General features: G+C 43.1%; 6 protein-coding genes across 6 annotated transcripts; 1 reads left to right on the top strand and 5 right to left on the bottom strand.

The window, feature by feature from the left end:
* Positions 1-1,206: 1,206 nt before the first annotated feature.
* Positions 1,207-2,252, bottom strand: EAF01_001034 (uncharacterized protein; the record flags this gene model as incomplete). The annotated part of the gene is made up of 4 exons (XM_038909284.1): positions 1,207-1,388; positions 1,618-1,793; positions 1,850-1,939; positions 1,993-2,252. 4 exons carry the CDS (start codon positions 2,250-2,252, stop codon positions 1,207-1,209), a joined length of 708 nt encoding a protein of 235 aa, XP_038776190.1.
* A 2,485-nt stretch (positions 2,253-4,737) lies between these two features.
* Positions 4,738-6,670, bottom strand: EAF01_001033 (uncharacterized protein; the record flags this gene model as incomplete). Its single annotated transcript, XM_038909283.1, has 3 exons — positions 4,738-5,682; positions 5,741-6,201; positions 6,331-6,670. The coding sequence occupies 3 exons, from the start codon at positions 6,668-6,670 to the stop codon at positions 4,738-4,740; spliced, it is 1,746 nt and encodes a 581-aa protein (XP_038776189.1).
* Positions 6,671-9,646: 2,976 nt separating this feature from the next.
* EAF01_001032 (uncharacterized protein) lies at positions 9,647-13,094 on the top strand. Its single transcript, XM_038909282.1, has 5 exons — positions 9,647-9,738; positions 9,830-10,399; positions 10,525-10,988; positions 11,043-12,271; positions 12,329-13,094. Exons 3-5 carry the CDS (start codon positions 10,779-10,781, stop codon positions 12,960-12,962), a joined length of 2,073 nt encoding a protein of 690 aa, XP_038776188.1. The 5' UTR covers positions 9,647-9,738; positions 9,830-10,399; positions 10,525-10,778; the 3' UTR covers positions 12,963-13,094.
* Positions 13,095-13,466: 372 nt separating this feature from the next.
* On the bottom strand, positions 13,467-16,145 carry EAF01_001031 (uncharacterized protein; the record flags this gene model as incomplete). The annotated part of the gene is made up of 4 exons (XM_038909281.1): positions 13,467-14,312; positions 14,372-14,630; positions 14,679-15,007; positions 15,063-16,145. The coding sequence occupies 4 exons, from the start codon at positions 16,143-16,145 to the stop codon at positions 13,467-13,469; spliced, it is 2,517 nt and encodes an 838-aa protein (XP_038776187.1).
* A 453-nt stretch (positions 16,146-16,598) lies between these two features.
* EAF01_001030 (uncharacterized protein) lies at positions 16,599-18,075 on the bottom strand. Its single transcript, XM_038909280.1, has 2 exons — positions 17,472-18,075; positions 16,599-17,417 (listed from the first exon to the last, which is right to left on the bottom strand). Exons 1-2 carry the CDS (start codon positions 17,830-17,832, stop codon positions 16,696-16,698), a joined length of 1,083 nt encoding a protein of 360 aa, XP_038776186.1. The 5' UTR covers positions 17,833-18,075; the 3' UTR covers positions 16,599-16,695.
* A 739-nt stretch (positions 18,076-18,814) lies between these two features.
* On the bottom strand, positions 18,815-20,573 carry EAF01_001029 (uncharacterized protein). The gene is made up of 4 exons (XM_038909279.1): positions 19,711-20,573; positions 19,587-19,656; positions 19,313-19,536; positions 18,815-19,265 (listed from the first exon to the last, which is right to left on the bottom strand). Exons 1-4 carry the CDS (start codon positions 20,104-20,106, stop codon positions 19,050-19,052), a joined length of 906 nt encoding a protein of 301 aa, XP_038776185.1. The 5' UTR covers positions 20,107-20,573; the 3' UTR covers positions 18,815-19,049.
* Positions 20,574-20,684: the final 111 nt, after the last annotated feature.

The raw sequence follows: 20,684 nt of genomic DNA, 5'->3' as shown, positions 1-20,684 counted from the left end.
GTGTTGGACGGTTTTTGTAGCGAAATCGGAGAGGAGAGAATTTCTAGTTTATGACGAATGCTGGCACTCGTCTACTGGAATCATGGAATGGCAAATGCGAGATTTTAGAAAACAACAAAAAGTCAACGCATGACTTGAGGAGCCAGTCTCCCGAATCTTCATTTGAAGATGTGATATGATGTGATACTTGACTCGAGGGAAAGTTCTTTAACGTCTTTTCAATTCTATTTCGGCACAAGAATCTGATAACTACACAATATTAAGTATTCTCTCAGCTCACGGGGGACGTGATTAGCCGGGAGAAAATTCCCATCCTACCATACTAAAAAAAAGCATAACGCGAACCGTAACACCCACACTAAGCCCACACCTCTGCTCATGAATCGACAATGATCGTCACCCAAGCTACATTCAACACACCACACCGCACCCCTCCAAACCCATCACAAAATCTCCCCATCATCAAACTTCCCCAGCCACCCCCTCGCACATAATTTCCCACAACTGAAACCACGGTATGACTGAATATCACGTGTCAAGCGTACACAGGTTCGAATTCATTACACCAAAATCGCGCCGATAGGAGATTTTTCACGTAGCTACTTCTTTGAAATCTCCGATTCTTGTGGTTTGGATTTAGATAAAAGGAAACAATGAAGAGAAATTAGGTCGTATGCATATGTGAAGTTGTGCGTCGGAAATTTGTATGTATTGGTACTGTTAATTACTGCTGAGAAATGCGTGATGCCTGATGTAATGTAGATATATTGATCCCGGATCTAGCATTTCGTTAGGAGAGAATCCCAACTTATTGTTCTTGCATGTACACCGAATAAATATGCCCGTTTCTAGAATACATCTTGCAGATTGTATTTTGACTGTGTTACATTCATTCGTGGAAGTATCTTTGAACCGCTGGATAGCATACGGAACTTTAGCAAAGAGAGAAAAAACAAAATGAGTATACATAGCCCGCCCATTCCTTAGCTTACATAGAAACTTTAGAAACCTTATATTGCATGTTAATAGCAAACAAACTTGGACTGTGAATGTACTGAGAATGTAATGCTGATATCGACATCGGTTAAAAAGGAGCCACCAATACTCCACGTAGCCATTATTCTCCCCAATTTGTCATCAGATGTTATTGCGCTCATTGTATAGCAGGTCTCATTGATGTTAGTAGACATATTATCGAGACTAAAACTACGCCATTTGTTCCTTTGACTTTTCTCGCTCACTGGCTCCTCTGATCAAAGTGCTCAGATCGCCCACTGGGATTTGGAACGGAAAGTCTAGGGCCGCCAACATAATAGCAAAAAAGATCCACCAGCCCGCTAGCGATGTTACGAAAAGCGTCGCACCAGCCGCAACCTGCAATCTGTTTGCTAATGCCAATTGAGTCGCATCGTTATTGCCGATACCGTTTGCCGTGTGCCAATCCACAGACGACAAAAGTGAAAAGGCAACAACCAATGTGAAAAATATTATAACAAAAACGACATTTGTGCGCAGAGAACAGACCAGGTAGATGAGACACAGGACCGCCATAAAAACAAAAAAGAATCCGAAAGAGGCGTTGAATCCAACTGTTTTCAAGCCGTCGGTTGGGGGTACCGCCAGACGGAGCGTAAAGCCCATATGCGTAGTAAAATGGTTGAAGTGTGGAGGCGAACGTAAGCCAGAAAGCACCGAAAGAGATAAATACCACAAAGGGAAAAGTGTTGCCTAAAACAAATTCGAGAAAACCACCGACGATCATGAGGAGTCCACCGAAGAAGAAATAGGAACCACTGAAGGTTTGTTAGTGAAAATCGAGACACATTGAATAAGAAATCAAGACACGTACATTCCAGCCGCACCGTTGTTACCCGCTCCGCGCCAACCCATAAGATCACACGATAATGGTGATAAAGTAATGAGAAAGCCAACTATTGCTCTACATATTCAGTTAGCATGGAGAGATCTCAAGGCTGTGAGGAGGGAACCCACACCGGAGTAGGATTTCCAAACGTCTTTCTCAAATCACCTTTCACGGCGTTTTGCGGAGAGAGATATATTTTCTCAAACAATTCCGGACTGATACTGATACTACCAGTGGTCTTGATCCTCTGCAACGCATCTTCCGAACCAATTGACATGTTATGAATTTCATATGAATTGCTCCCGTCGCCGTAATGATTGCTATTATGCGAGAAATCTTTTTCCTGTGGGACACCACTTGAATTTGCCTGGGCGTTCTCCGTCGCCATTTCGGATGTAGTTCAAAACAGCAGACAATAACTAATAAAGTAGAAGCTAACGACAGTTCACTAATGTAGGAAAGACAACGAGACGTTATAGAAACATATTGCGAACGTGGGAAGTCCGGCATTATGTACATATTTTGAGACGTACTAAGTTTTCCCGGAATCTTTGGAAATTTCGCCTTCGGTTCCTCAGATTGTGAAGATCAGCGCACAAGAAGAGCTCAAATTGTAGAGCTCTTAAGGAATTTTGGAAAAGCTATCCAGGTCCAGATTAGTGGGTGAACACCAAAGCCCTTGGCTTTGATGAGTGGGAGGTAAGTGTGGAAAAGATATTTTGAGTTAGGATATATTCAGTTTGGGAACAGCCAAGATACAAGCGCTGAAATGCAAATCATTATAGCAACTTGCTTCAATTACACATCTGAACAGGGACATATCCCTCCTAATTGTATCAAGCATCTGATTGCCAACTATTCCGTCTGTGTTAGCCGCAGGCTTTTCATTCTCCACTCGTGATCGATGAGATAATCATGAGAGAGTTGTGCTGCCTTTAGTTCCTCGTTTTACAAGGGAAGTATGGCATGTGCGAATCGTCTCACTTCTGTTGATATGGTGGGTTATGAGTGGCACGATGGGCTTTGCAGTCAAGTTCAAGCACGCTTGGAGAACAAATAAAGTTATGCCTTTGATATGATAAGCCAGAATTCCGGGGAAACTATGCAGACTTTGAGCCGAATTTTAGTCACCAGGAGAGTACTTTGTTGACAACTGATTCTCAAGAGAGCGGATTAGGGTACACAGCTGCAGGGGGATATTGTTGACCGACACCACATATCGATTATGTGGGAAATTGGGTCATTAAGGTGACAGAGGTCGATATAAAGTTCCTCAATATTTCCTCAAGACTAGTGTTTTTCCCGGAGAAAACAGCTCACGAGAGTTCCATATCATTTCTTCTAGAGATATGCTGTCTTTGATTTTTCATGGATCCACTGTCCGGACGTCTTATCATTGGTCAAACTTCCCAATATCCACTCGAAATATCGAGTAATGTAGCATGGTGTGTCTTCACACCCACTTCTTTTCTAGCTCGCATCAATTTTCGAATTCTCTTTCTGTCATGGTGAAGAATTCGTTCGATACCACACGAGTTCTAAAGGCACACACCTATCAATGCACTGTTTGCCAGGAGCTCGGAGTCGGGACACTTCCCACAAGCTGACAGTGGCAATCTGACAGTTTTGATATTTGGTTTAGACTAGGAATTGTCGCCGCCACTCAATCTAGTTGACGAGGGTCTTTGGGTCTGACAGATCAGGAAGGCACTCAGCATCAAGAATGCCCGCCACTCCAAATCTTCACATGAGGGGACAAACTTGTCCTGAAAACAGCCTGCTCATAGCTTAGATTCAATACACTATTCCTACTCCCAAGATAGCAACAACAAGCTACCGCCTCCATCAACTCCATCGCTCGCACTACGCCCCACAACAAAAAAGACAATCAAACATACGAAACATTCAGACAGCCTTTGGAAATTGAAGTAGTATGCGTATGACAAGTGGCAGGGCTTGTCACACGTGTGTACTCTAATACGACCGCAACCATATAATACAACTCCCCAAATTTCACAATGGGGTTCAACCTTCCAGTCCATCCATCATTCGAGTCCTGACTCCTCAGACGAGATGGCCCCTTTACTCAGTCCAGTACGATATGACAGATGATAGATAAGCAAGGTATGATATGATTCGGCTTGAGAATTATTGAATATCCGTCTGTCTGGTGGGCTTTTCGGGAAGTAAACATTATGATTGTACTTCTGCATGTTTGGTAGTAAAGTTTGATGCGCGTGGTGATTGATTTAGGTGCTGCTTTGACAACGCGTCCGTTTATCTTCAGCTTCATCAGCGAGTCTCGTGATCAGGACAAAAAAGAGACTTCTTTTATATCATACTTTTGATCGCCATTCAGAATATCTTTTAGAGACATTTCTTTAAACTTGATGATCTAGTATAGAAGATAAAATAAAGAAAAGAATGATGCTGCAAAAGTTATCACGTGGACGATCATCAAATCATTCAACTACATCACATGTGGGTACAATAATCCCTGACCAGACAACAGATCTTCATCCGAATAATTATGGGTACCTGTTCAAGCACTTCTCCTCAGGTCCATGTCCAAAGTCTAGAATCATATAAACTGTATGATCTACTCGCAAAGTATTCCAATTGGCTAGTACTATAGGAATTTGATGTCAATATGAAGCTGAAGAAGTTTTCGCGCTATATTGTAGAATTCCTATCTAGTAACCTAACGAGAAGTTTAATTCTGATCGACTCTGAAGGTTTTGACCTGCATATACGAATCAACCGCGAAAAAATTAGACAATCAGTCACTCTTCGCTTCCCCCAGTACTCTGCCGTCCCAACAATTGAGATGATTACACCATGCTCAATCCAGACTACCTCATGGGCCTAACACTTCACAGACCATCATCCTTGTTACTCTCATCCCCGATTCTCAATCTAAACTCCACCATTGGACCTTCATGCCAACTCAAAAATCTATCCCAAGTCTGGAACTCTTGCTTCCTCTCCCTACCCCAGCCCGTTCCTTTCTTACCCTCCCCAAGTCCTACTCCCTCCTGAACACTCAATCTCATATCAAACTCCCAGATCATTCGCGCCACCACCACTCTCATTTCCTGATAGGCCAGATATTTACCTATGCAGCTTGTTCTCCCGCTGCCAAATGGGGTAAATGCTTTTGGTTCAAAGACTTGGGATTCTCGCGCATTTCCTTTTGACGACTCGTTTTCACCCTCTTCATCAAGCCAACGCTCAGGCTTATAAACAAACGGATCTTCGAAATATCTTTCCTCGTGATGAATACTGTAGGCGGAGACCCCAACTGAAACTCCAGCTGGAATGGCGCAACCATCAATAACAGCTCCGCCTTTCATTACCTCCCTTGGTATATTGGCCCCAACACCAGGCGAAAGCCGCATAGCCTCGTCAATACACGCCGTAAGATATTTGTAGTCATTCAGCTTTCCCCCAACCTTGATTTCACTGACCTTAGCCCATCTCTCTCTAATCTCCCTTTTCAGACGTTCATAGACGAGTGGGTAATGAAGTAGATAAAAGAGAGTTGCCGTTAGCCCTGATGCAGTGGTATCCATACCGGCTACTATCAAGACACCGGCTTCAGAGATCAATTGTTCTTGAGTATAGATCTGCCCAGCTTCCTGATGCTGTGCAGCAATAATGGCAGAGAAAATATCTGCGTTAGCTAAATCGTCCTTGTGATCTATCCGCCAATCTGTCTGAGATTTGCTGAGAGCAAAAAGCTCCTTTGCACCATGCATGAAAGATGGTGGGATCAATTTTAACAGGCCGAGTTTTTCAATTGTCCGCATGTGCCCTAGCTATTGTTTGCCAGCTTGTTAGTATCTTTCTGGCTTGGGTAGAAGTAGGCTTATTTACCGTGTTCATAGCAAGAGCCGAATCAGACATGAGGCCAATTATATGACGATTTTCCTCATTGTTTAACATTCCCCAATTACGGCTGAACGTTACGTCGCCCATGATATCCGCTTGTAGATATGTCAAAGCCTTTGACATATCGTGGGGGTGTGTCCATTCGCCCACTGACACCTTCCCATTTTTGCCTTCCCGGAGATATTGGGAAAATCGTTGAGTGTTTTGATAGATCAGATTCTGTAGCTCTTGCACCGCCTGCGGATTTAGAGCTTTAACCAGAATCCTTCTCTTGATTGCGTGAAGCTTTTTGTCGATAGTGGTGACGATAGATGGAACTTTGAAAAAGTAGTGATATATTGTATAAAAGTCTGACTTCTGCGTATTGGCAGCAGAGCTGTATATATCTTGAAGAGCGGTGGTGCTGTTGAAAGATAGTCGATTCGGTCCAATTCGTACAATGGGTCCTGGAATATTGTTAATGGTTAGATTATAGGATCAGCAGACTGGATGTGAGCTTTCAGGATCTGAGAATGACTCAGGCAACAACCTTATTGAAGTCCAGTCCGTATTATTGAAAGTAACATATTGCTTACCATAGATTTGATGGAGTCGAAATTCATTCAAATGACGGTTGCCCGTGAGACAGAGATAAATATTGTACCAGTCTGTAACGGAAGCCAAAATAGGACCAGGATATGCCGCTAAAGGATGAAAATACAGGCGATAGAGGACAAACCAATGGAGCACCAGCAATAATAACCACAACGGAGCGTGCGGTCTGAAGCCGTCGAGATTAACCTCTTTCATGAGTCTTGAGAGACCCCTCAACATCCAATAACCCACTGCACATGTCGTCGGTCCGAACAAGAATATTCCATGCCATTTCTGAGTTTTACGACCCGCATGAGCCCCTGACATTCCATTGTTCTCCATTATATAACTGTGTTTCGAACAATGAGATAGCTTGACACAATCAATTGGATTCGGAAATTATGTCAATTGAATAGATAAAATGGATTTGAGTTGAAGAGATGAGTGCGGAAGTCAGATTGAATACCCCGCACTTGTCCTACTTTCAAAGATCTTCAGAAATGGAAGGTGTGATTACACTTTGTCACATGCAAATGCAACACAGGAATTTCAACTAGACGCAGTTATTGGATGGAATTGTAGCACGGAAGTGTTGCTTGATTATCGCATGTTATATAGGTGAATTAAATAACAAACTGAGAACGCCCCAAATCAAAGCCACAAGTGAGTTCAGACAAGAATTCAAACTCATGATTGAGTAATATCTCAACAACATCCGTCCTTACGGAGTACATTACTCATCTTGAGGCGGTTTCAATAATAATAGAATTCTCAGATAGAGGAAAGGTACTGGAATGATTCTGTGGATGATGTTAAGCAAGGACTAGTACCAGTTGTTCTTTTACATCTCAATGATTATAAAATCAACTAAAGAAAATGATACAAACACAACAATCTCAAATTGATTCTCTTGTGGTCCGTAATTCTCACTTGAGCAGTTTTATAAACAGACTCAATCCCAACCCGCAACGGCCTTTAGCCATCTGCCGACACCATGCTACAAACGATATACAAAGTTGACCACCACCATACATTTGGCTCTATATCTATAACATCTTGCCATTGAACTTGATAGAACATTATCACGCCCAGCATTCCTATTCATGGCATTTTCCACACTGACTAGCTTTTCAGTTGCATGAACCAAGCAAATATCTGTTATTCATCGACGATATAAAAGCCTGATGTCGCCATGTTAGATAGGAATATCTGCAACTTTAGTAGATAATCCGGAGCTGACATGCTTCTCGGGTGTTGTCAATGAATTTATCTCGCTTCACTATAAGATGGCAGACTGTAGCAAGTGCGATTTTAGGCACCCGAAAGATTGAAATGATACCCTTATTTGAGAAAAAAAGAACCATACATCCGGTTCATACTCAAGAACATGTGGATCATTTCATCAAGGTGTATGTGTCATGTTGAATTGATTTTCTGCAGACTTATGCTCTGTTCTGCTAGTCTCATCCAAGGACTTCGAAGCCAGAGTACTGCTATCAATGATTCGTTTAGTCGTAATGCTTGCTTTCATGAAAAAAAAAAGTGAGATCATCACCGGTCACTTGACTCTGTGGCTGATCCTTCCACAAGACCCAAGAATGCAAGAGTAGGGATCAATTGCCAATTGAAGCACTCTACCCTGGGGGAAAAGACATCACTATCCGTTCTAGACCGATCCGGATTTTTTTTCCTGGAGTGGGGGCCAGAATTCCGGATCGGATTGCTGTACTCCACATATCGAAGTCGCGTACTTGGCGAATGCGAAATTGTGTTGGGAGCTATCTCGCCACGAGGAACATGTATATCACCTTGGAAACATGTCGATCAAGACGTCGAATTCTTAACGCAATCCTCTTGGGCGACCCCTTGATGAGATGCAGGATGAAAGACGCAGGATTTCTTGCCAGTACAGACTGCAGTTTCTAGGTGAAAATCTAGATCCATGCAATATAGTAGATCCCATGCTTTGGATGAAATCATATGTATCAGATGAATTTCGAAGTAAAATGGGTGTGAACGTAATCTTACCATGTGAATGAAATCTTGCAAACGTATTCGGGAATCAAATGTCTTGCGTCACTAGACCCTCTCGGTTTGGAATTCCTAGTACGTAGAAAGCATTAAAAAGAAAGAAAGGAAAATGGTGTCTGCCTTGTACCGAGCCCGAAGGAGCTGCATAAATTGATATAGGAAGAGTGGGAAATAGGCGCCAGGCTTGAGAAAGTGATGATCATACTCTCAAAGCCCCATGCGCCAATGCGCGGGATCTCGCGCGAGCAGTCCCAAAGGAACTCGCGTAGCATTTGTGAAGTGGATGAGTTAAAAACATGTTGGAATTGATCCGCGGAACGAGATAGGAGAAAAGAAAGATCACGCGTCTGATCTTCATAAAAGATGTCGTCGCGTGTACTTTATCATTTCGCAAGGTCCGCCTGAAAGAGGATGTGTTGAGAACCGTTTGCAAGGTGCCATGGACACCCGTCTATGAAATACATGGTGGGCAGCTATACGGACGTAACTTGTGTCTTGTTCGTTATCTGTGAGCTCATAATCGTTGAGGATTGTCTGAGATCTTTCGGTACATATCCCACTCTTCCAGAGGTGATGGATATGAAAACGTGTTGCGAGGCCTTGTGGAATGGAAGCGAAAATAGAATTCCACATATGGGATATCTCACCGGGGAAGTTACCCGTGGCAAAAGTGTCCAGTGCTGACATGCCATGCTGCTTTTCATTTCCAATTCACAAACTCGGGTCCTTCTTGTTTGTTTGATCCATGTGCAGATCGAAAGCACTTTGTTTGGATATCCCACTTATCATGGGTTGATGCCTCAGATAGAAAGAGTGTTGCCTTAAATATAGCAGCATTCATCATTCTTAGATTTTGTTAAAGGGAGAAAAGAAAGAGTGTGAAGGAGATGATTGTTGAATAAAAAATAAATAAAAAGTTAAACCAAATCACTAAAACGACACCTGAGTGATTCGAACACTCGCTCCCGAAGGAAATGCCTGACTCTGAAACATTCAGTAGCAGGGCATCGCGTTAACCACTCCGCCAAAGTGCCTAATCATGTGACAACTATCCGGGCAAAACACATCATATTTGACCAAAACGTTGAAAGCCCAATGAACAGACAGCGCATCGTTATACAGGGCTGTGAGGAATGACCACTTCACGTAGATATCCAGGGTGACGAAGGTATTGACCATTTTAGGAAGGTACGATTGACGTGCTTCTCATTACTTTGGTACCTGTGACGCGCCATGCGTTGTAGCTGAAAGACTGTTCTCTCCGACCGGAGTTCTACCGAATATCATAATTTCAGACATTCAACTACCTCAACTACCTACAAATCCAAAGGGAACCTAAACACACAAAACATCTGCTAACGCCACCATATTGCGCACGAGTGAGTCCATATATCTTACATGATCGTTCTTGTAATGTAGTCGTGCTATTTGAGTACTGTCGATCTTGTATAAGCAATGACGTGGCTGTAGAAATCACCACCCCGCAAAGTTTCACAAATCGAAGCGCTTCGGCGTTCTGATACCAATATACCACGCGATTATCTGTTCATACAGACCTTTTGCACATCATGTCCAAAGGCTCGGAGTAACATGAGTGTGCATGTTTACCACTGAGTAGTTGAATCGATACAAAATAAACGCAAGATACAATCTGCCTTGTTTCCAGCCATTTGTATCCGTCGTCTTAAGCGCCAGCAATATGCGAAATCATGTTCGGATCCTTTGAAGATAAGTATGGAAAGTGCCAACACAGATCATCAAGTGTCCCCCGAGTTCCCTGCTAATCTTATTCCGCAATAACCACAATAGCATGCTGTCATGTGTTATCTAGAACATACCTGGAACATATCTGTATGTTGAATAGGTGGGGGTTCATTTTCAATGTGATGATCAAAAGGTGTGAGAAATTATGAAGCGCGATCTGTTGAGGCTTGTGAAAAGCACAGGATCCATTCCTACTTCACACGCAAAGGCAGAGGTCCAAGATACCAAGATATTATTATGCTTCTGAGCTTGAGCCTAAGCTTGAAATTGGTGCTGGTAAGCTTACCTCAAACTCATCTGGAGCCGTCTGATACAATCATTGTAAACATCTTCCCACTATTATGGCTGAAGTGGGTCTGTCCAATTTCTGGGGTTCGTCCGCGTTGACTACCATGTTCTAGGAGTTTTATTATCCAAGATTAATTATGGAGGCTCAAGCAAAGATGGGTATCGGCAGGATTTTGATACGGGTCTACCTGGTCTTGTACCGTCGACCAGGTTGAATATTTTTGAGGGAAAACAACCGCATTCAAAATGTTTATTAACCATCTCGCCTTTAGTGGAGATTGCTTTTTACTTCTCTATAGTTCCGGCCTTTCTTAATTACCTTGCTCGATTTCAAGTTTGTGACTATTCCAACCACACTTCTTCAAACATGATAAATTTCGGAACAACACTACTTGAAATGGAACTGCCTCGAACTTCCTACTTGCCCCAATCATCAAATTCAGTTGTCCACTTTCAATCAACATCATATACACCAAAGATGTCGCTAAGCCCTCCTGGAAGTCCAAGTAGTGTAGAGTCTAATGGTATCAGACGATATCGCAGGACTACGGCTTGTACGACATGCCGTGATAGAAGAGTTGGTCTTTACTTCTCGGTCCATGCATGTATATTACTGATTCGATAACCCTAGGTAAAATGTAGCCGCGACAGGCCATCCTGTACACAATGTAAGAAGGGGGGACGACTTTGTAAATACTTGAACAGCGAAATACCCGAATTTGAGTTCATTGAGGTGAATGTATCAAGGAGTCAAGCTAGGAAGTCGACATCGCCAGTTATTTCAAATCCAATTACCGAAAGGAAATCCGGTATCAAGTCAAAAGCAACTGGTCGGTTGGTGGGTAAAGCATGTCAAATACCATCGTCTCGTTTCCCCGCAAAGACCCTGGCGAATGGTTTAGATACTCAGTCGCATCAGCCCACCAAAAATCTAGCGATTACCCTTGGTGCACTCGGCGAAGATTTCATCTCCCATTTTCGGACGAAAGTTCCTGCACGAGAAGTTTGTGATCATTTCTTGAACAACTTCATAGGGCTACAGTCTGCAGTGCCCATATGCCATATTGATACTCTTCTAGATGAGTACACCAACTTCTGGGCCAATCTGTCTCCTGAGACCTCTGTTGAATCTACTTTACTCATCTTAGCTGTTCTATATTGTGGGGCTGCTAGTTCTACCATAAACATTTCACAATCAACAACATTACACGATCTATACGAACAGCTTTTAAACATGGTCAATCTTCAAACATATCATTGCGTACACCGGGGATCATCTGCCATCCAGCTTCTGCAGGCTTACCTTCTTGTAAACACATTTCAAGCTAGCACATCATCCTCACAGTTCCGGTACGGATTTTTACCCCACGCGATTAGACTCGCTCAATCATTACAACTCCATTTCGACAAACCAAATCAAAGTGATGGTGTCCAAGCTGGAGTTAAAGAGAGAATTTGGTGGTATTTGATGTTCTTGGATCTTCAGTCGACGATCACGACCGGCGCACCTTCATTGATAACTAGGAATGGATCCACAAACAACGTTTCATTACCCATCGTGCTAAGCCACACATCTAGCCAAGATTCTGTTTCGCCGATGACGATCGCCTTTTACGGCCAATGCCAGTGGGTGCGTTGTATGCGCGAGTGGGTCATGAAGATTCCAACGCAGGGAGATGCGGTTCGTCTTGTTGAAAGTATCGAGAATCTTCTAAATTTATTACCGGAAGCAAGAGCAGAGAACTTGGGACCGCGGGCATACCTGAAGTTATTGATAGACAGTGTATACTGCCTTCTCGGCTTGAACTTCTGTCAAGCAAAACAATTACAGGATATTGGGTGGCGCAATGATATTGTCCGGTTTGTTCTCACCAAGAATGCCATTCCTATTCTTTATCACTGACGTTTTCAAATCAGGGCTGCAAGTTCATTCCTGCAAAACTACCTTGATTTATCCGATATGACTTCTGTAGCATCATTGAAGTGTGTTCTTCCTGGTCTCATACAACCTCACCACGCTGTCTTTATCCTCCTCATGCACCTTAGTTTGTGCACTTCCTTGGATTCCAAGGCTCAATCGTTGAAAGTTCTCGTGGACAAAGTCTTCGATGCCGAACTCTCTAGCCCTAGACTGGGTACCAGTCGTGCCGCTTACAAGTCGCGCGAGTTTACTTACTCTAGCCCTACTTCTCGGATCTCTCGCAAATCATATGGTTACCCTCGCCAGGATATCCTCATCCTACTCTATAGAAAAGTTCGAGCCAAACTAGACCGGAATACACCAAAACTCACAGCCATATCTCGCTCTCCTTCTCCTAATATCGACGTTTTACCACAACTTGAGGGCTTGGTCTCGCGGGACACGAAGAGCAACATTGTCTCCAGTGAGAATTCTGCAAGCGGATATGGAGGAGCTAAGCGGATGGATCTGGCAATGGAGATGAACACAGAGAACTACAGAGTTGATAGAGAGTTGGAAGATGTCCTTAGAGGCGGACGCGATGCGTGGAATAAATGGGAAAGACTGATAGGTGCGGTTTTCAAGTGCTGAAAACTGGACTTTGAAAATTTTAGATATGAAGGAAGAGCTTTTATGCCAGGCTTATCATTTATGAAATATCTTAGCTCAATAGCAGACACAGCCTCTTCACCATTGGACATAAATGCTTGGTCATCTCGGATGCACCTGGATTCATCTCATGCATATTTTAGTTTATCCTTATTTTTAAACTCTATTATAGGTATACTAAACTATATCACATACTAACTTCAACTGACTAAGTGAAATCGCATTTATATGATATGTTTAGAACAAGATTCTGAAAGATGGAAGTATATCATTGTATGGAATTATAATATGTGGCTGGCCATGTATGAATAGCCATCAAGTAAGTCTTCCACGATTACTGTTATAATCAATTATATTATTTGCTATGATCTAATCGTACACTCCAAGATATTATAATTCAATTTAGACTGGAAGTATATGTACAAGATAAAATTCACACTACCCGCACTAACGTCAAACAATCGCACGATCCAAAGTCAAAAAAGCTCAAACCTGTTCAGTGGACTCCTGAGTTTTAACACTCTTCCATTCGAGAAATAGAGAAGAAAGAAACGCCAATCCAGTAACCGGAATAGCTGCAATAAAAACTTTCTGCAAAGCACCATTGTATACTTCCAATAGCGCAGGCAATTGATCCGCATCAACTACAAATCGGAAGCCCGTGGCACCAGCGTCCAAAACTGCCTGGATATTCACTCCTGGTAATTGCCCACTTTCATATGACCCTTTTAATTGGTTCTGGAGAATTGTATTTCCAACAGAAACAAAGACTGCGCCGCCAAAAGACTGCGATGCAACCACCGCAGCGGTGCCGATGGGGATTTTGTCCAAGGGTAAGACGGTTTGGACAGCAGTGAATCCTTGCTGGATTGCGATTCCGAAACCCGTCGCGCTGAGAATTTCGTAGCCGATCCACTCAGCTGATGTGGTATCGGTTCTGAATGTGCTGATGAGTCCACAGCCTATCGTAGCAATTGCTGTACCGATGATAGCGGGCGGTGTAAAGTATCCAGATTTGGAGACGATAACACCGGCCACGAGGGAGAAGAAAGCATTGCAGACGACATATGGAATCATGTCAACACCAGATGTGATGGCGGATGTGTTCTTGATCGCTTGAAACCATTGAGGGAGATAATAGCCATGGATGATCAAGGCCGAGTAGAGGAAGAATGAGAAAAGGCAGCTTGCTAATACAGTGCGTTGCCTGAGGATTTCCAGCGGAATCAAAGCTTTATCGCCTCTATACCAGAACCAGAACCCTAATACAATCATAGATACTCCGAAGCCGACGAGAAGGCCTATAACAATTGCGCTGGACCAAGAACTCCCCTATTTAATAGTAAATACCTAGTAGCCGTAGACCGCCAAACCACAAGAGTAGAACTTACCTCTTCAGTACGTTGGAAAGCTATGAAAAGCATAACGCATGCACCGAGCAAAAGAATATTTCCAAAAATATCGAGATCCAGGACTCGTGAGCCGAACGATCGTTTTGTGGTCGTGTTATTCTTAGGGTTGAAGAATAAAATCATGGCCAAAATGGTTACACCACCGACCGGAAGATTGAAATAGAAACACCATCTCCACGATACTTTATCTGTGAAGACTCCTCCCATCAGTGGTCCCACTGTAGCTCCTAATCCGAACCTGCGATTGAATTAGTCTAGGAATGAATAGCAAAGTTGCAATACTCACATCAAACCTACAGCCGCGGTGAAGACAGGACGTCTTTGTATCGGGACACTATGAGCAACAACAACAAAAGACCCGGTCAAAATCCCCGCACTCCCAACTCCAGCGATAGCACGCCCTATAATCAACGTGAGAGAATTCGGAGCTACGCCGCAAATCATTGATCCTATCTCAAAGAGCGCATTTGCACCTAGATATGACCATTTGATACTGAAACTAGTAAAGATCCTTCCATACATCGGCTGGAATGCGCATGCCGTAAGTAGATATGCACTTCCATACCAACCGACGTCTGCATATGAACGAAATTCTCCACTAATATACGGAATCGCCTAGAAGATATGTTAGTAATGCGTGTAACGGAGGAAGTAAGAATGGCAAGCATACAGTTGTAATAATTGTTCTATCCAAAGAAATCAAAAGTACCGACAAGCAAAGCCCGATTGTGAGAATCGTCAAAGCAAGGGTTCCAGGATACTCGATTTCTGCATCTGGTTCCTGCGGCTCTGGTGGCGCAACAACCTCGCCATCTTTTTCGGTTTTTGCCCGAGCTCCAAACGCATCCAGATTGCTAGTGGAGGACAACGATATTGCGTTGACCTCTTTGGTTTCCCAATCCACCATCTCGTCTATGTTTTTCATGAATTGATCACTCCATAATCCTGGTTTCCCAGGGTGTCTCTGCTCTTCCACAGGAGTGGATAGTCGATGTGGTCGCTCATAAGTCCTACTTCTCTTGGTGCTAGACGCGGATTCACCAAGCGTGCTTTGAGATGCTAGATGTCGAAGTGATGGAGCTGCAGATGCTATAATATCCGTCAAGATTTCATTGAGAACAGCATTGTTTCGGGGTGCCTTGTTGGGATCAGTGTCGGAAGATTTTCGTGGCCCACGAGATGTGGTGAGTTGTAGGATTCGAGTACTTTCATCCTCGAGTGACGATGACTTTGCCAACTCCATGAGAGATTCAAATCCTGCACAATCGGAGCTTGCTTTCATGCTCTCCATGGTAGTGGGACGCGAACCTGAGCTCATGCGCGACTTTCCTTTGAGGTTGCTTGATGAATTGTCGAAGACCTTGGACTCATGTTCTTCTGGCTGTTCGGATCTTCCTCGAGGATTTAGCCTCTCTGTCGATATTCCATTGTTGGGACCCAAATTTGATTTTGCTTCTCCAAATATATTCTCTGCGAGCTGAGATTGAGCTCCATCTTTGATCGGTCCATTGTCATGAGAATCTTTTTGGCCATCGGATCCTTCATTTACTGCTTGTTGATTGTTATCGGTTTCTGAATGATGCGAGAGTCCATTGTCCTCATTCAAAACTGTGTAGTCTCCTCTGTCATCCAGGGTAGTTTCAGATGACGGTTGTATATGGTAAATTTGACGCGAAAAGTCAAGTTCTTCCACTAAACTTGTTTGTGGTGCTGCATTTTCAATTGGAGAGCTCGCTTCCCCGTCTGAACCCATAATTGCATCTCCAGGGGATCCCTTCGTGGTATTTCTTGATATTAATGTCGATGTAAAGGTGTTTCAACTCTTTTGTTTACTGCAATCCAGATTACGATGTGAGATATTGGGTATGGTTGATTACGTAGGTGAACCATTAGTTACGGATGTGGTATTGCCGATCAACAATATATACTATTGTAGAATCTAGACATCCGGCCCAGGAACTAGTACAGATATACTTTACTATTTGGGATGAAAATCTGGTTTTCAGATGGAGATCTTCGCCGCAGCAACTGGTCTGTGGCATCTCAGTCAGCTGCTAACATTTTAGGTTATTTGATTCATGACCCAAATGTCGCTGGGCCGACGCTGTGACAAAAGCTTCTTTTGTACGTACGGATTGATGTCCAACGTAGAAAATTTTATTCAACGTGTGAAGATGAAGTCATTTCAACACCATGTGACAAATCTGCTGCAATGATCATGTATGTTCGCGGCTAATTAAAAATTATAATATATACAGAAAGCAATGAAAACCTTATATCCAGACCACATGAACGTTGGTTGCTCATAAGATTTGGTTCTTCTTCAGCCCCGCCAATTGAGCAAGAGTAGAGAAGACACCGACTAAGCCAGTACCATCAGTATGTCTTCCCAATGCCTCAGATTCACCAGTGAATGATTCCTCCAGCTCCTGTTGGCTCTCCACAGACAAAGTGTCTGCAATCTTCTTTCCCCTTAGTCTCTCTTCCTCGATCTTTGCATGTGTCCATTTTTCAAAGTTGCCTGATTTGATTTCTTCGTTCAATTGCGCATCCATTTTATCCTTCTGAAGATCATCCGGAAGCAGTCCAGAAGCCCTCATCATAAATTCAGGACTAATTGTTTTGCGACCTTGCTTGAAAACACATTTGCCAAGCGAGGATGCCACAACACCAGCTCTTGGATCCAATTCCTTGCGTTTCTCATCTTCTCCATCTGATTTTTGCTGTGGATAAAGGGTGTATGACTTTGGTTTCGAAGCATCCTTGCGAACAAAATGTGTGACAGTCCAGATCCATTTTTCGTCCCAAGACAAAATTCTTGTCCACATCTCATATGATTCGTAAGGCTTGAGTTCCTTCTTGAAATTGCAATTTACTGCTCCTAAAGCGATGCCGAAAACAGGTCCCTTTGATCCTGTGACTGCCTCTGTTCCACCTCTCATCTGTTCGATGGCCTCGGAGAATAGTGTACAAAACAAGTGTGTTCGAGCTACATCAGCATCTGAAAAGTAGGAACTGTTACTTTCTAGAGGGAGTCAGTAACTATACACTTGGAAAATGAAGAGGATTCATAACTTACTGTGGAGGTTCAAGTCAATCTCCATCAATGGGGCATGTGACTCAGTGATCAAGGGCTGAAAAATTTGATGTGGTCCACATTTGACTTTTGGTCTCTGTGAGCGAAGACAGAATCGAAAGGCGTTGACGATACGTAGATGCCAAATGAATGGCAGAGTCTTGAAATTTCCAATGGCGAGTAAAATGAAAGCGAGTTTCCATACTGTCAACGACGTATAAAGATAAACTAGGCATCTCAGAAAAATATGTAAAGAGTACGTAAGGATTGCCCAGAGAAGAGTCTTGCTTGGAAAGAATGGTTGGGTGGTATTCCCGGTGAACAGGTGCGTGGTTTGCGTACCACTGACTGTAAAGTTGTTCATTTTGAAGTCTGATGGTGAAATAGGTCCGGAAATGGGTGATTCCTGCGATGCAGAATATTATTCTAGAATATTTGACATGTGGAAAAAATATGAGATCATTCAAAGAAGAAACAAGAAATAATTTCTGTTTTCTGTTACTGAAATGCTTGATTTCACCGCCAACACTGCAAATGGCAAGAGTTAGCCTAAAAGTCTATTAATACATGTCGTAGATGGCGCTCAAATAGACCCAATATTCTTGTGGGATTGAAATATTTTAAGTTCATCAAGATTGCGTGAAAATTGAGCACGATGGCCTTCCATGCAGAGATCTTCGTTCGCAATGTCTATTACCAGAATCAATGATCACCTACCTAGCCTGCCAGGCTGGTCGTCATGCACGCTAGTTAAATGAAGACGGCTGGGTGAGGAAACATCATTCTAGTGTCCTGCGGCTCTTGCATTAGTTTAAACTCCGATAGATTAGTGCTGATCTCTCCCGTTTCCCAATTGGGATCCCGCATGAGACCACTATGGATTGATAGTAAAAAGATCTACACAGAAATCCTAGACTTAACCGAAAAAGTTAATTTATCAAAGGTCCTCATCGATTACTGGCTCGATGAGGGAATCAAAAAAGACTAAATTAACTAAGGTCTGGTTGACACTGAGCGGGTCTTACCGCTATGGGAATCAATACATTGCATGTGGGTCGTATGCCTTTTCCGGGCTAGGGTCTTCCCTGGGTCCACGCGCATGATTACTTTGATTTAGGGCTGACAAAATTTTGAAAGATGGCAGTTCTTTAGAGTCAGTGCAAATGATTGTAGCGAAGACCTAGATCAACCGCTCGAGCATGCGGATATGTCATCCCGGAACCGAGGAAAGACTGTCAGACGTAGCCCAGGGACTAGCCATTATCCACCTGAATATTGATATCACCTTATTATATAATCGCTTTACACAAATGGTTGTATTTCACATGTGACTGTGGTGCAAAATTCCAGAAATTACAATTGTTTTCTATCCTTACATCCGAAGCTCTCGTAGGGAGAATATACATTATACTACAAAATAAAACTTATCAAATGAAAACTTCACCATCCCATACCCATTAGAAATTCTTCTCGAATTTATGCCCCTGAATCTCCCCTGAAACGTGCCTCCTAGAGAGATCCCCCAAAGCCCAAGAGGGAAAGCTTCTCAGTCAATGGCTTCGTGATTTAGAACTTCAGCATTTATGACTTTGCTACAGACTTGATGTCCTGAGCCTTGATGGCGGTTCTCTTCACTGTAGTCTTCTTGTATGTAGCAAGATAGAAAGAAATGAAGAGGAATAGGTAGGAGCTCAAAATGGTACAGCCAGCGAAAGCAGCAAATGGCTCACCAGCACATGTTCCGACGTGGGGGAGATGGTTGTAATAGGCGCTAGCGTAGTAATTATATGTGGCGAACTGGAGATATGTCAGTAAGGATTTAGTTTTTTGGTTTTGAGACTTACGTAGACTGCGAAGAGATCAATGACAAATTGGGTGATTTGCATGCGGGTAATCCATTCCTTCCAGGTGATGCGGATTCCACGTGCACTCTGGAAGTAGTACCAGTACATCACAACGTGAACGGAAAGGTTCAAAGTGATGGGGACCCAGGATACTGGAGTGTGTCCAACAAGTTGAGTATAGCACAAGAGAGCTGTTGCTGGGTGGTGATAGCAGTGAAGGAAAGCTAGTATAATAATTAGTAGTGCACAATGTTCAGGCTCGGTTATGACTTACTCAAAGGCTTCTTCTTGAGGAACAAGAAAACGGTGTCAAGCAACTCCACATATTTGGTGATGTAGTTCAACTGTATGGCTTCATTAGTATGATCCCTTTTCAAGTATTGGGAATATGAACGTACGTAGTAGAGAGTAACCAATGGCTTGGTCCATCCACTTCCACCGCAGATACCATCAAACAAGCCATTTTTCCACAAACTTGGGATAAGCTGCTGCGCAAACAGGACAAGCAACGAACCGCTTACGACAGTCAACATCAAGTTGTGTGCCATGAATAAACCATTCAATTTGTATGCTGGACGGTTCTTCATCCATGCTTGACCACCAAAGATGATTACGTAGTAAAGAGCTATTGTAACAAGAGTTCCTTTCAACGTAGCCATTGGCGTCTTTCCTGGAACGAACTCAAAGTCTTCGGCAGGATATCCTGCTATCGACGTCCAGAGTTTATCGAAGGCTTCCCATGGTGAGAACTTGATGGCCCCATCGAGCGGCAAAAGAAGTGTACTGCTTGACATATTGGCTGATGCTGTCGCAACTCGTGAGAAAAGAATGTGAGATAAGAATGGGATTCAAGATGGGATTCTGATGTCGAAAAGAATATTGTTATTTTAGGGGTTAACGATTATATCTTAAAGAATTTTGCTTCTTCCGAGAGATAGGGATATTGTGCTGATCCTAGTTGAAATACCGTTTCTCATACATTGAAAACTTTGAAAACTTCTATGGACTAGTGACGACGATCATAATCGAGGCTAGAATTTGTAGTTTGGATGATCTGAGCCAGAATCTCGAGCTGAGTGATCGAGGGCTCGAGCTGAGGGTGTGAAAGTTTGAGTACTACTTTCCCTTCCATGGGTCCGCAGTCTACTTCCTGGCTAACTTTCGCTATGAAGTCTAGCTTCTTCACAATGGTGAATGGCCGCCATCAGGGGCGACGGCAAGTATAACGACGTTTTGGGGGATCAATTCGAGCAGCTTCCGGACGTTCCAAGCATCAGATTATTGCTACCACTTGGCGTGCATGAGAATGATCGAATGGAAGAATTTCTCCGAAGTACACGGACTAGCGGCACGTTGATGATTAGTAAGGTTC

This window comes from Botrytis porri, assembly GCF_014898465.1.
Source record: "Botrytis porri strain MUCL 3234 chromosome Unknown BPOR_001, whole genome shotgun sequence".
Lineage (NCBI taxonomy): Eukaryota > Fungi > Ascomycota > Leotiomycetes > Helotiales > Sclerotiniaceae > Botrytis > Botrytis porri.
Note: the sequence above shows the minus strand (reverse complement) of the source record. Positions and strands in the feature narration are given on the sequence as shown.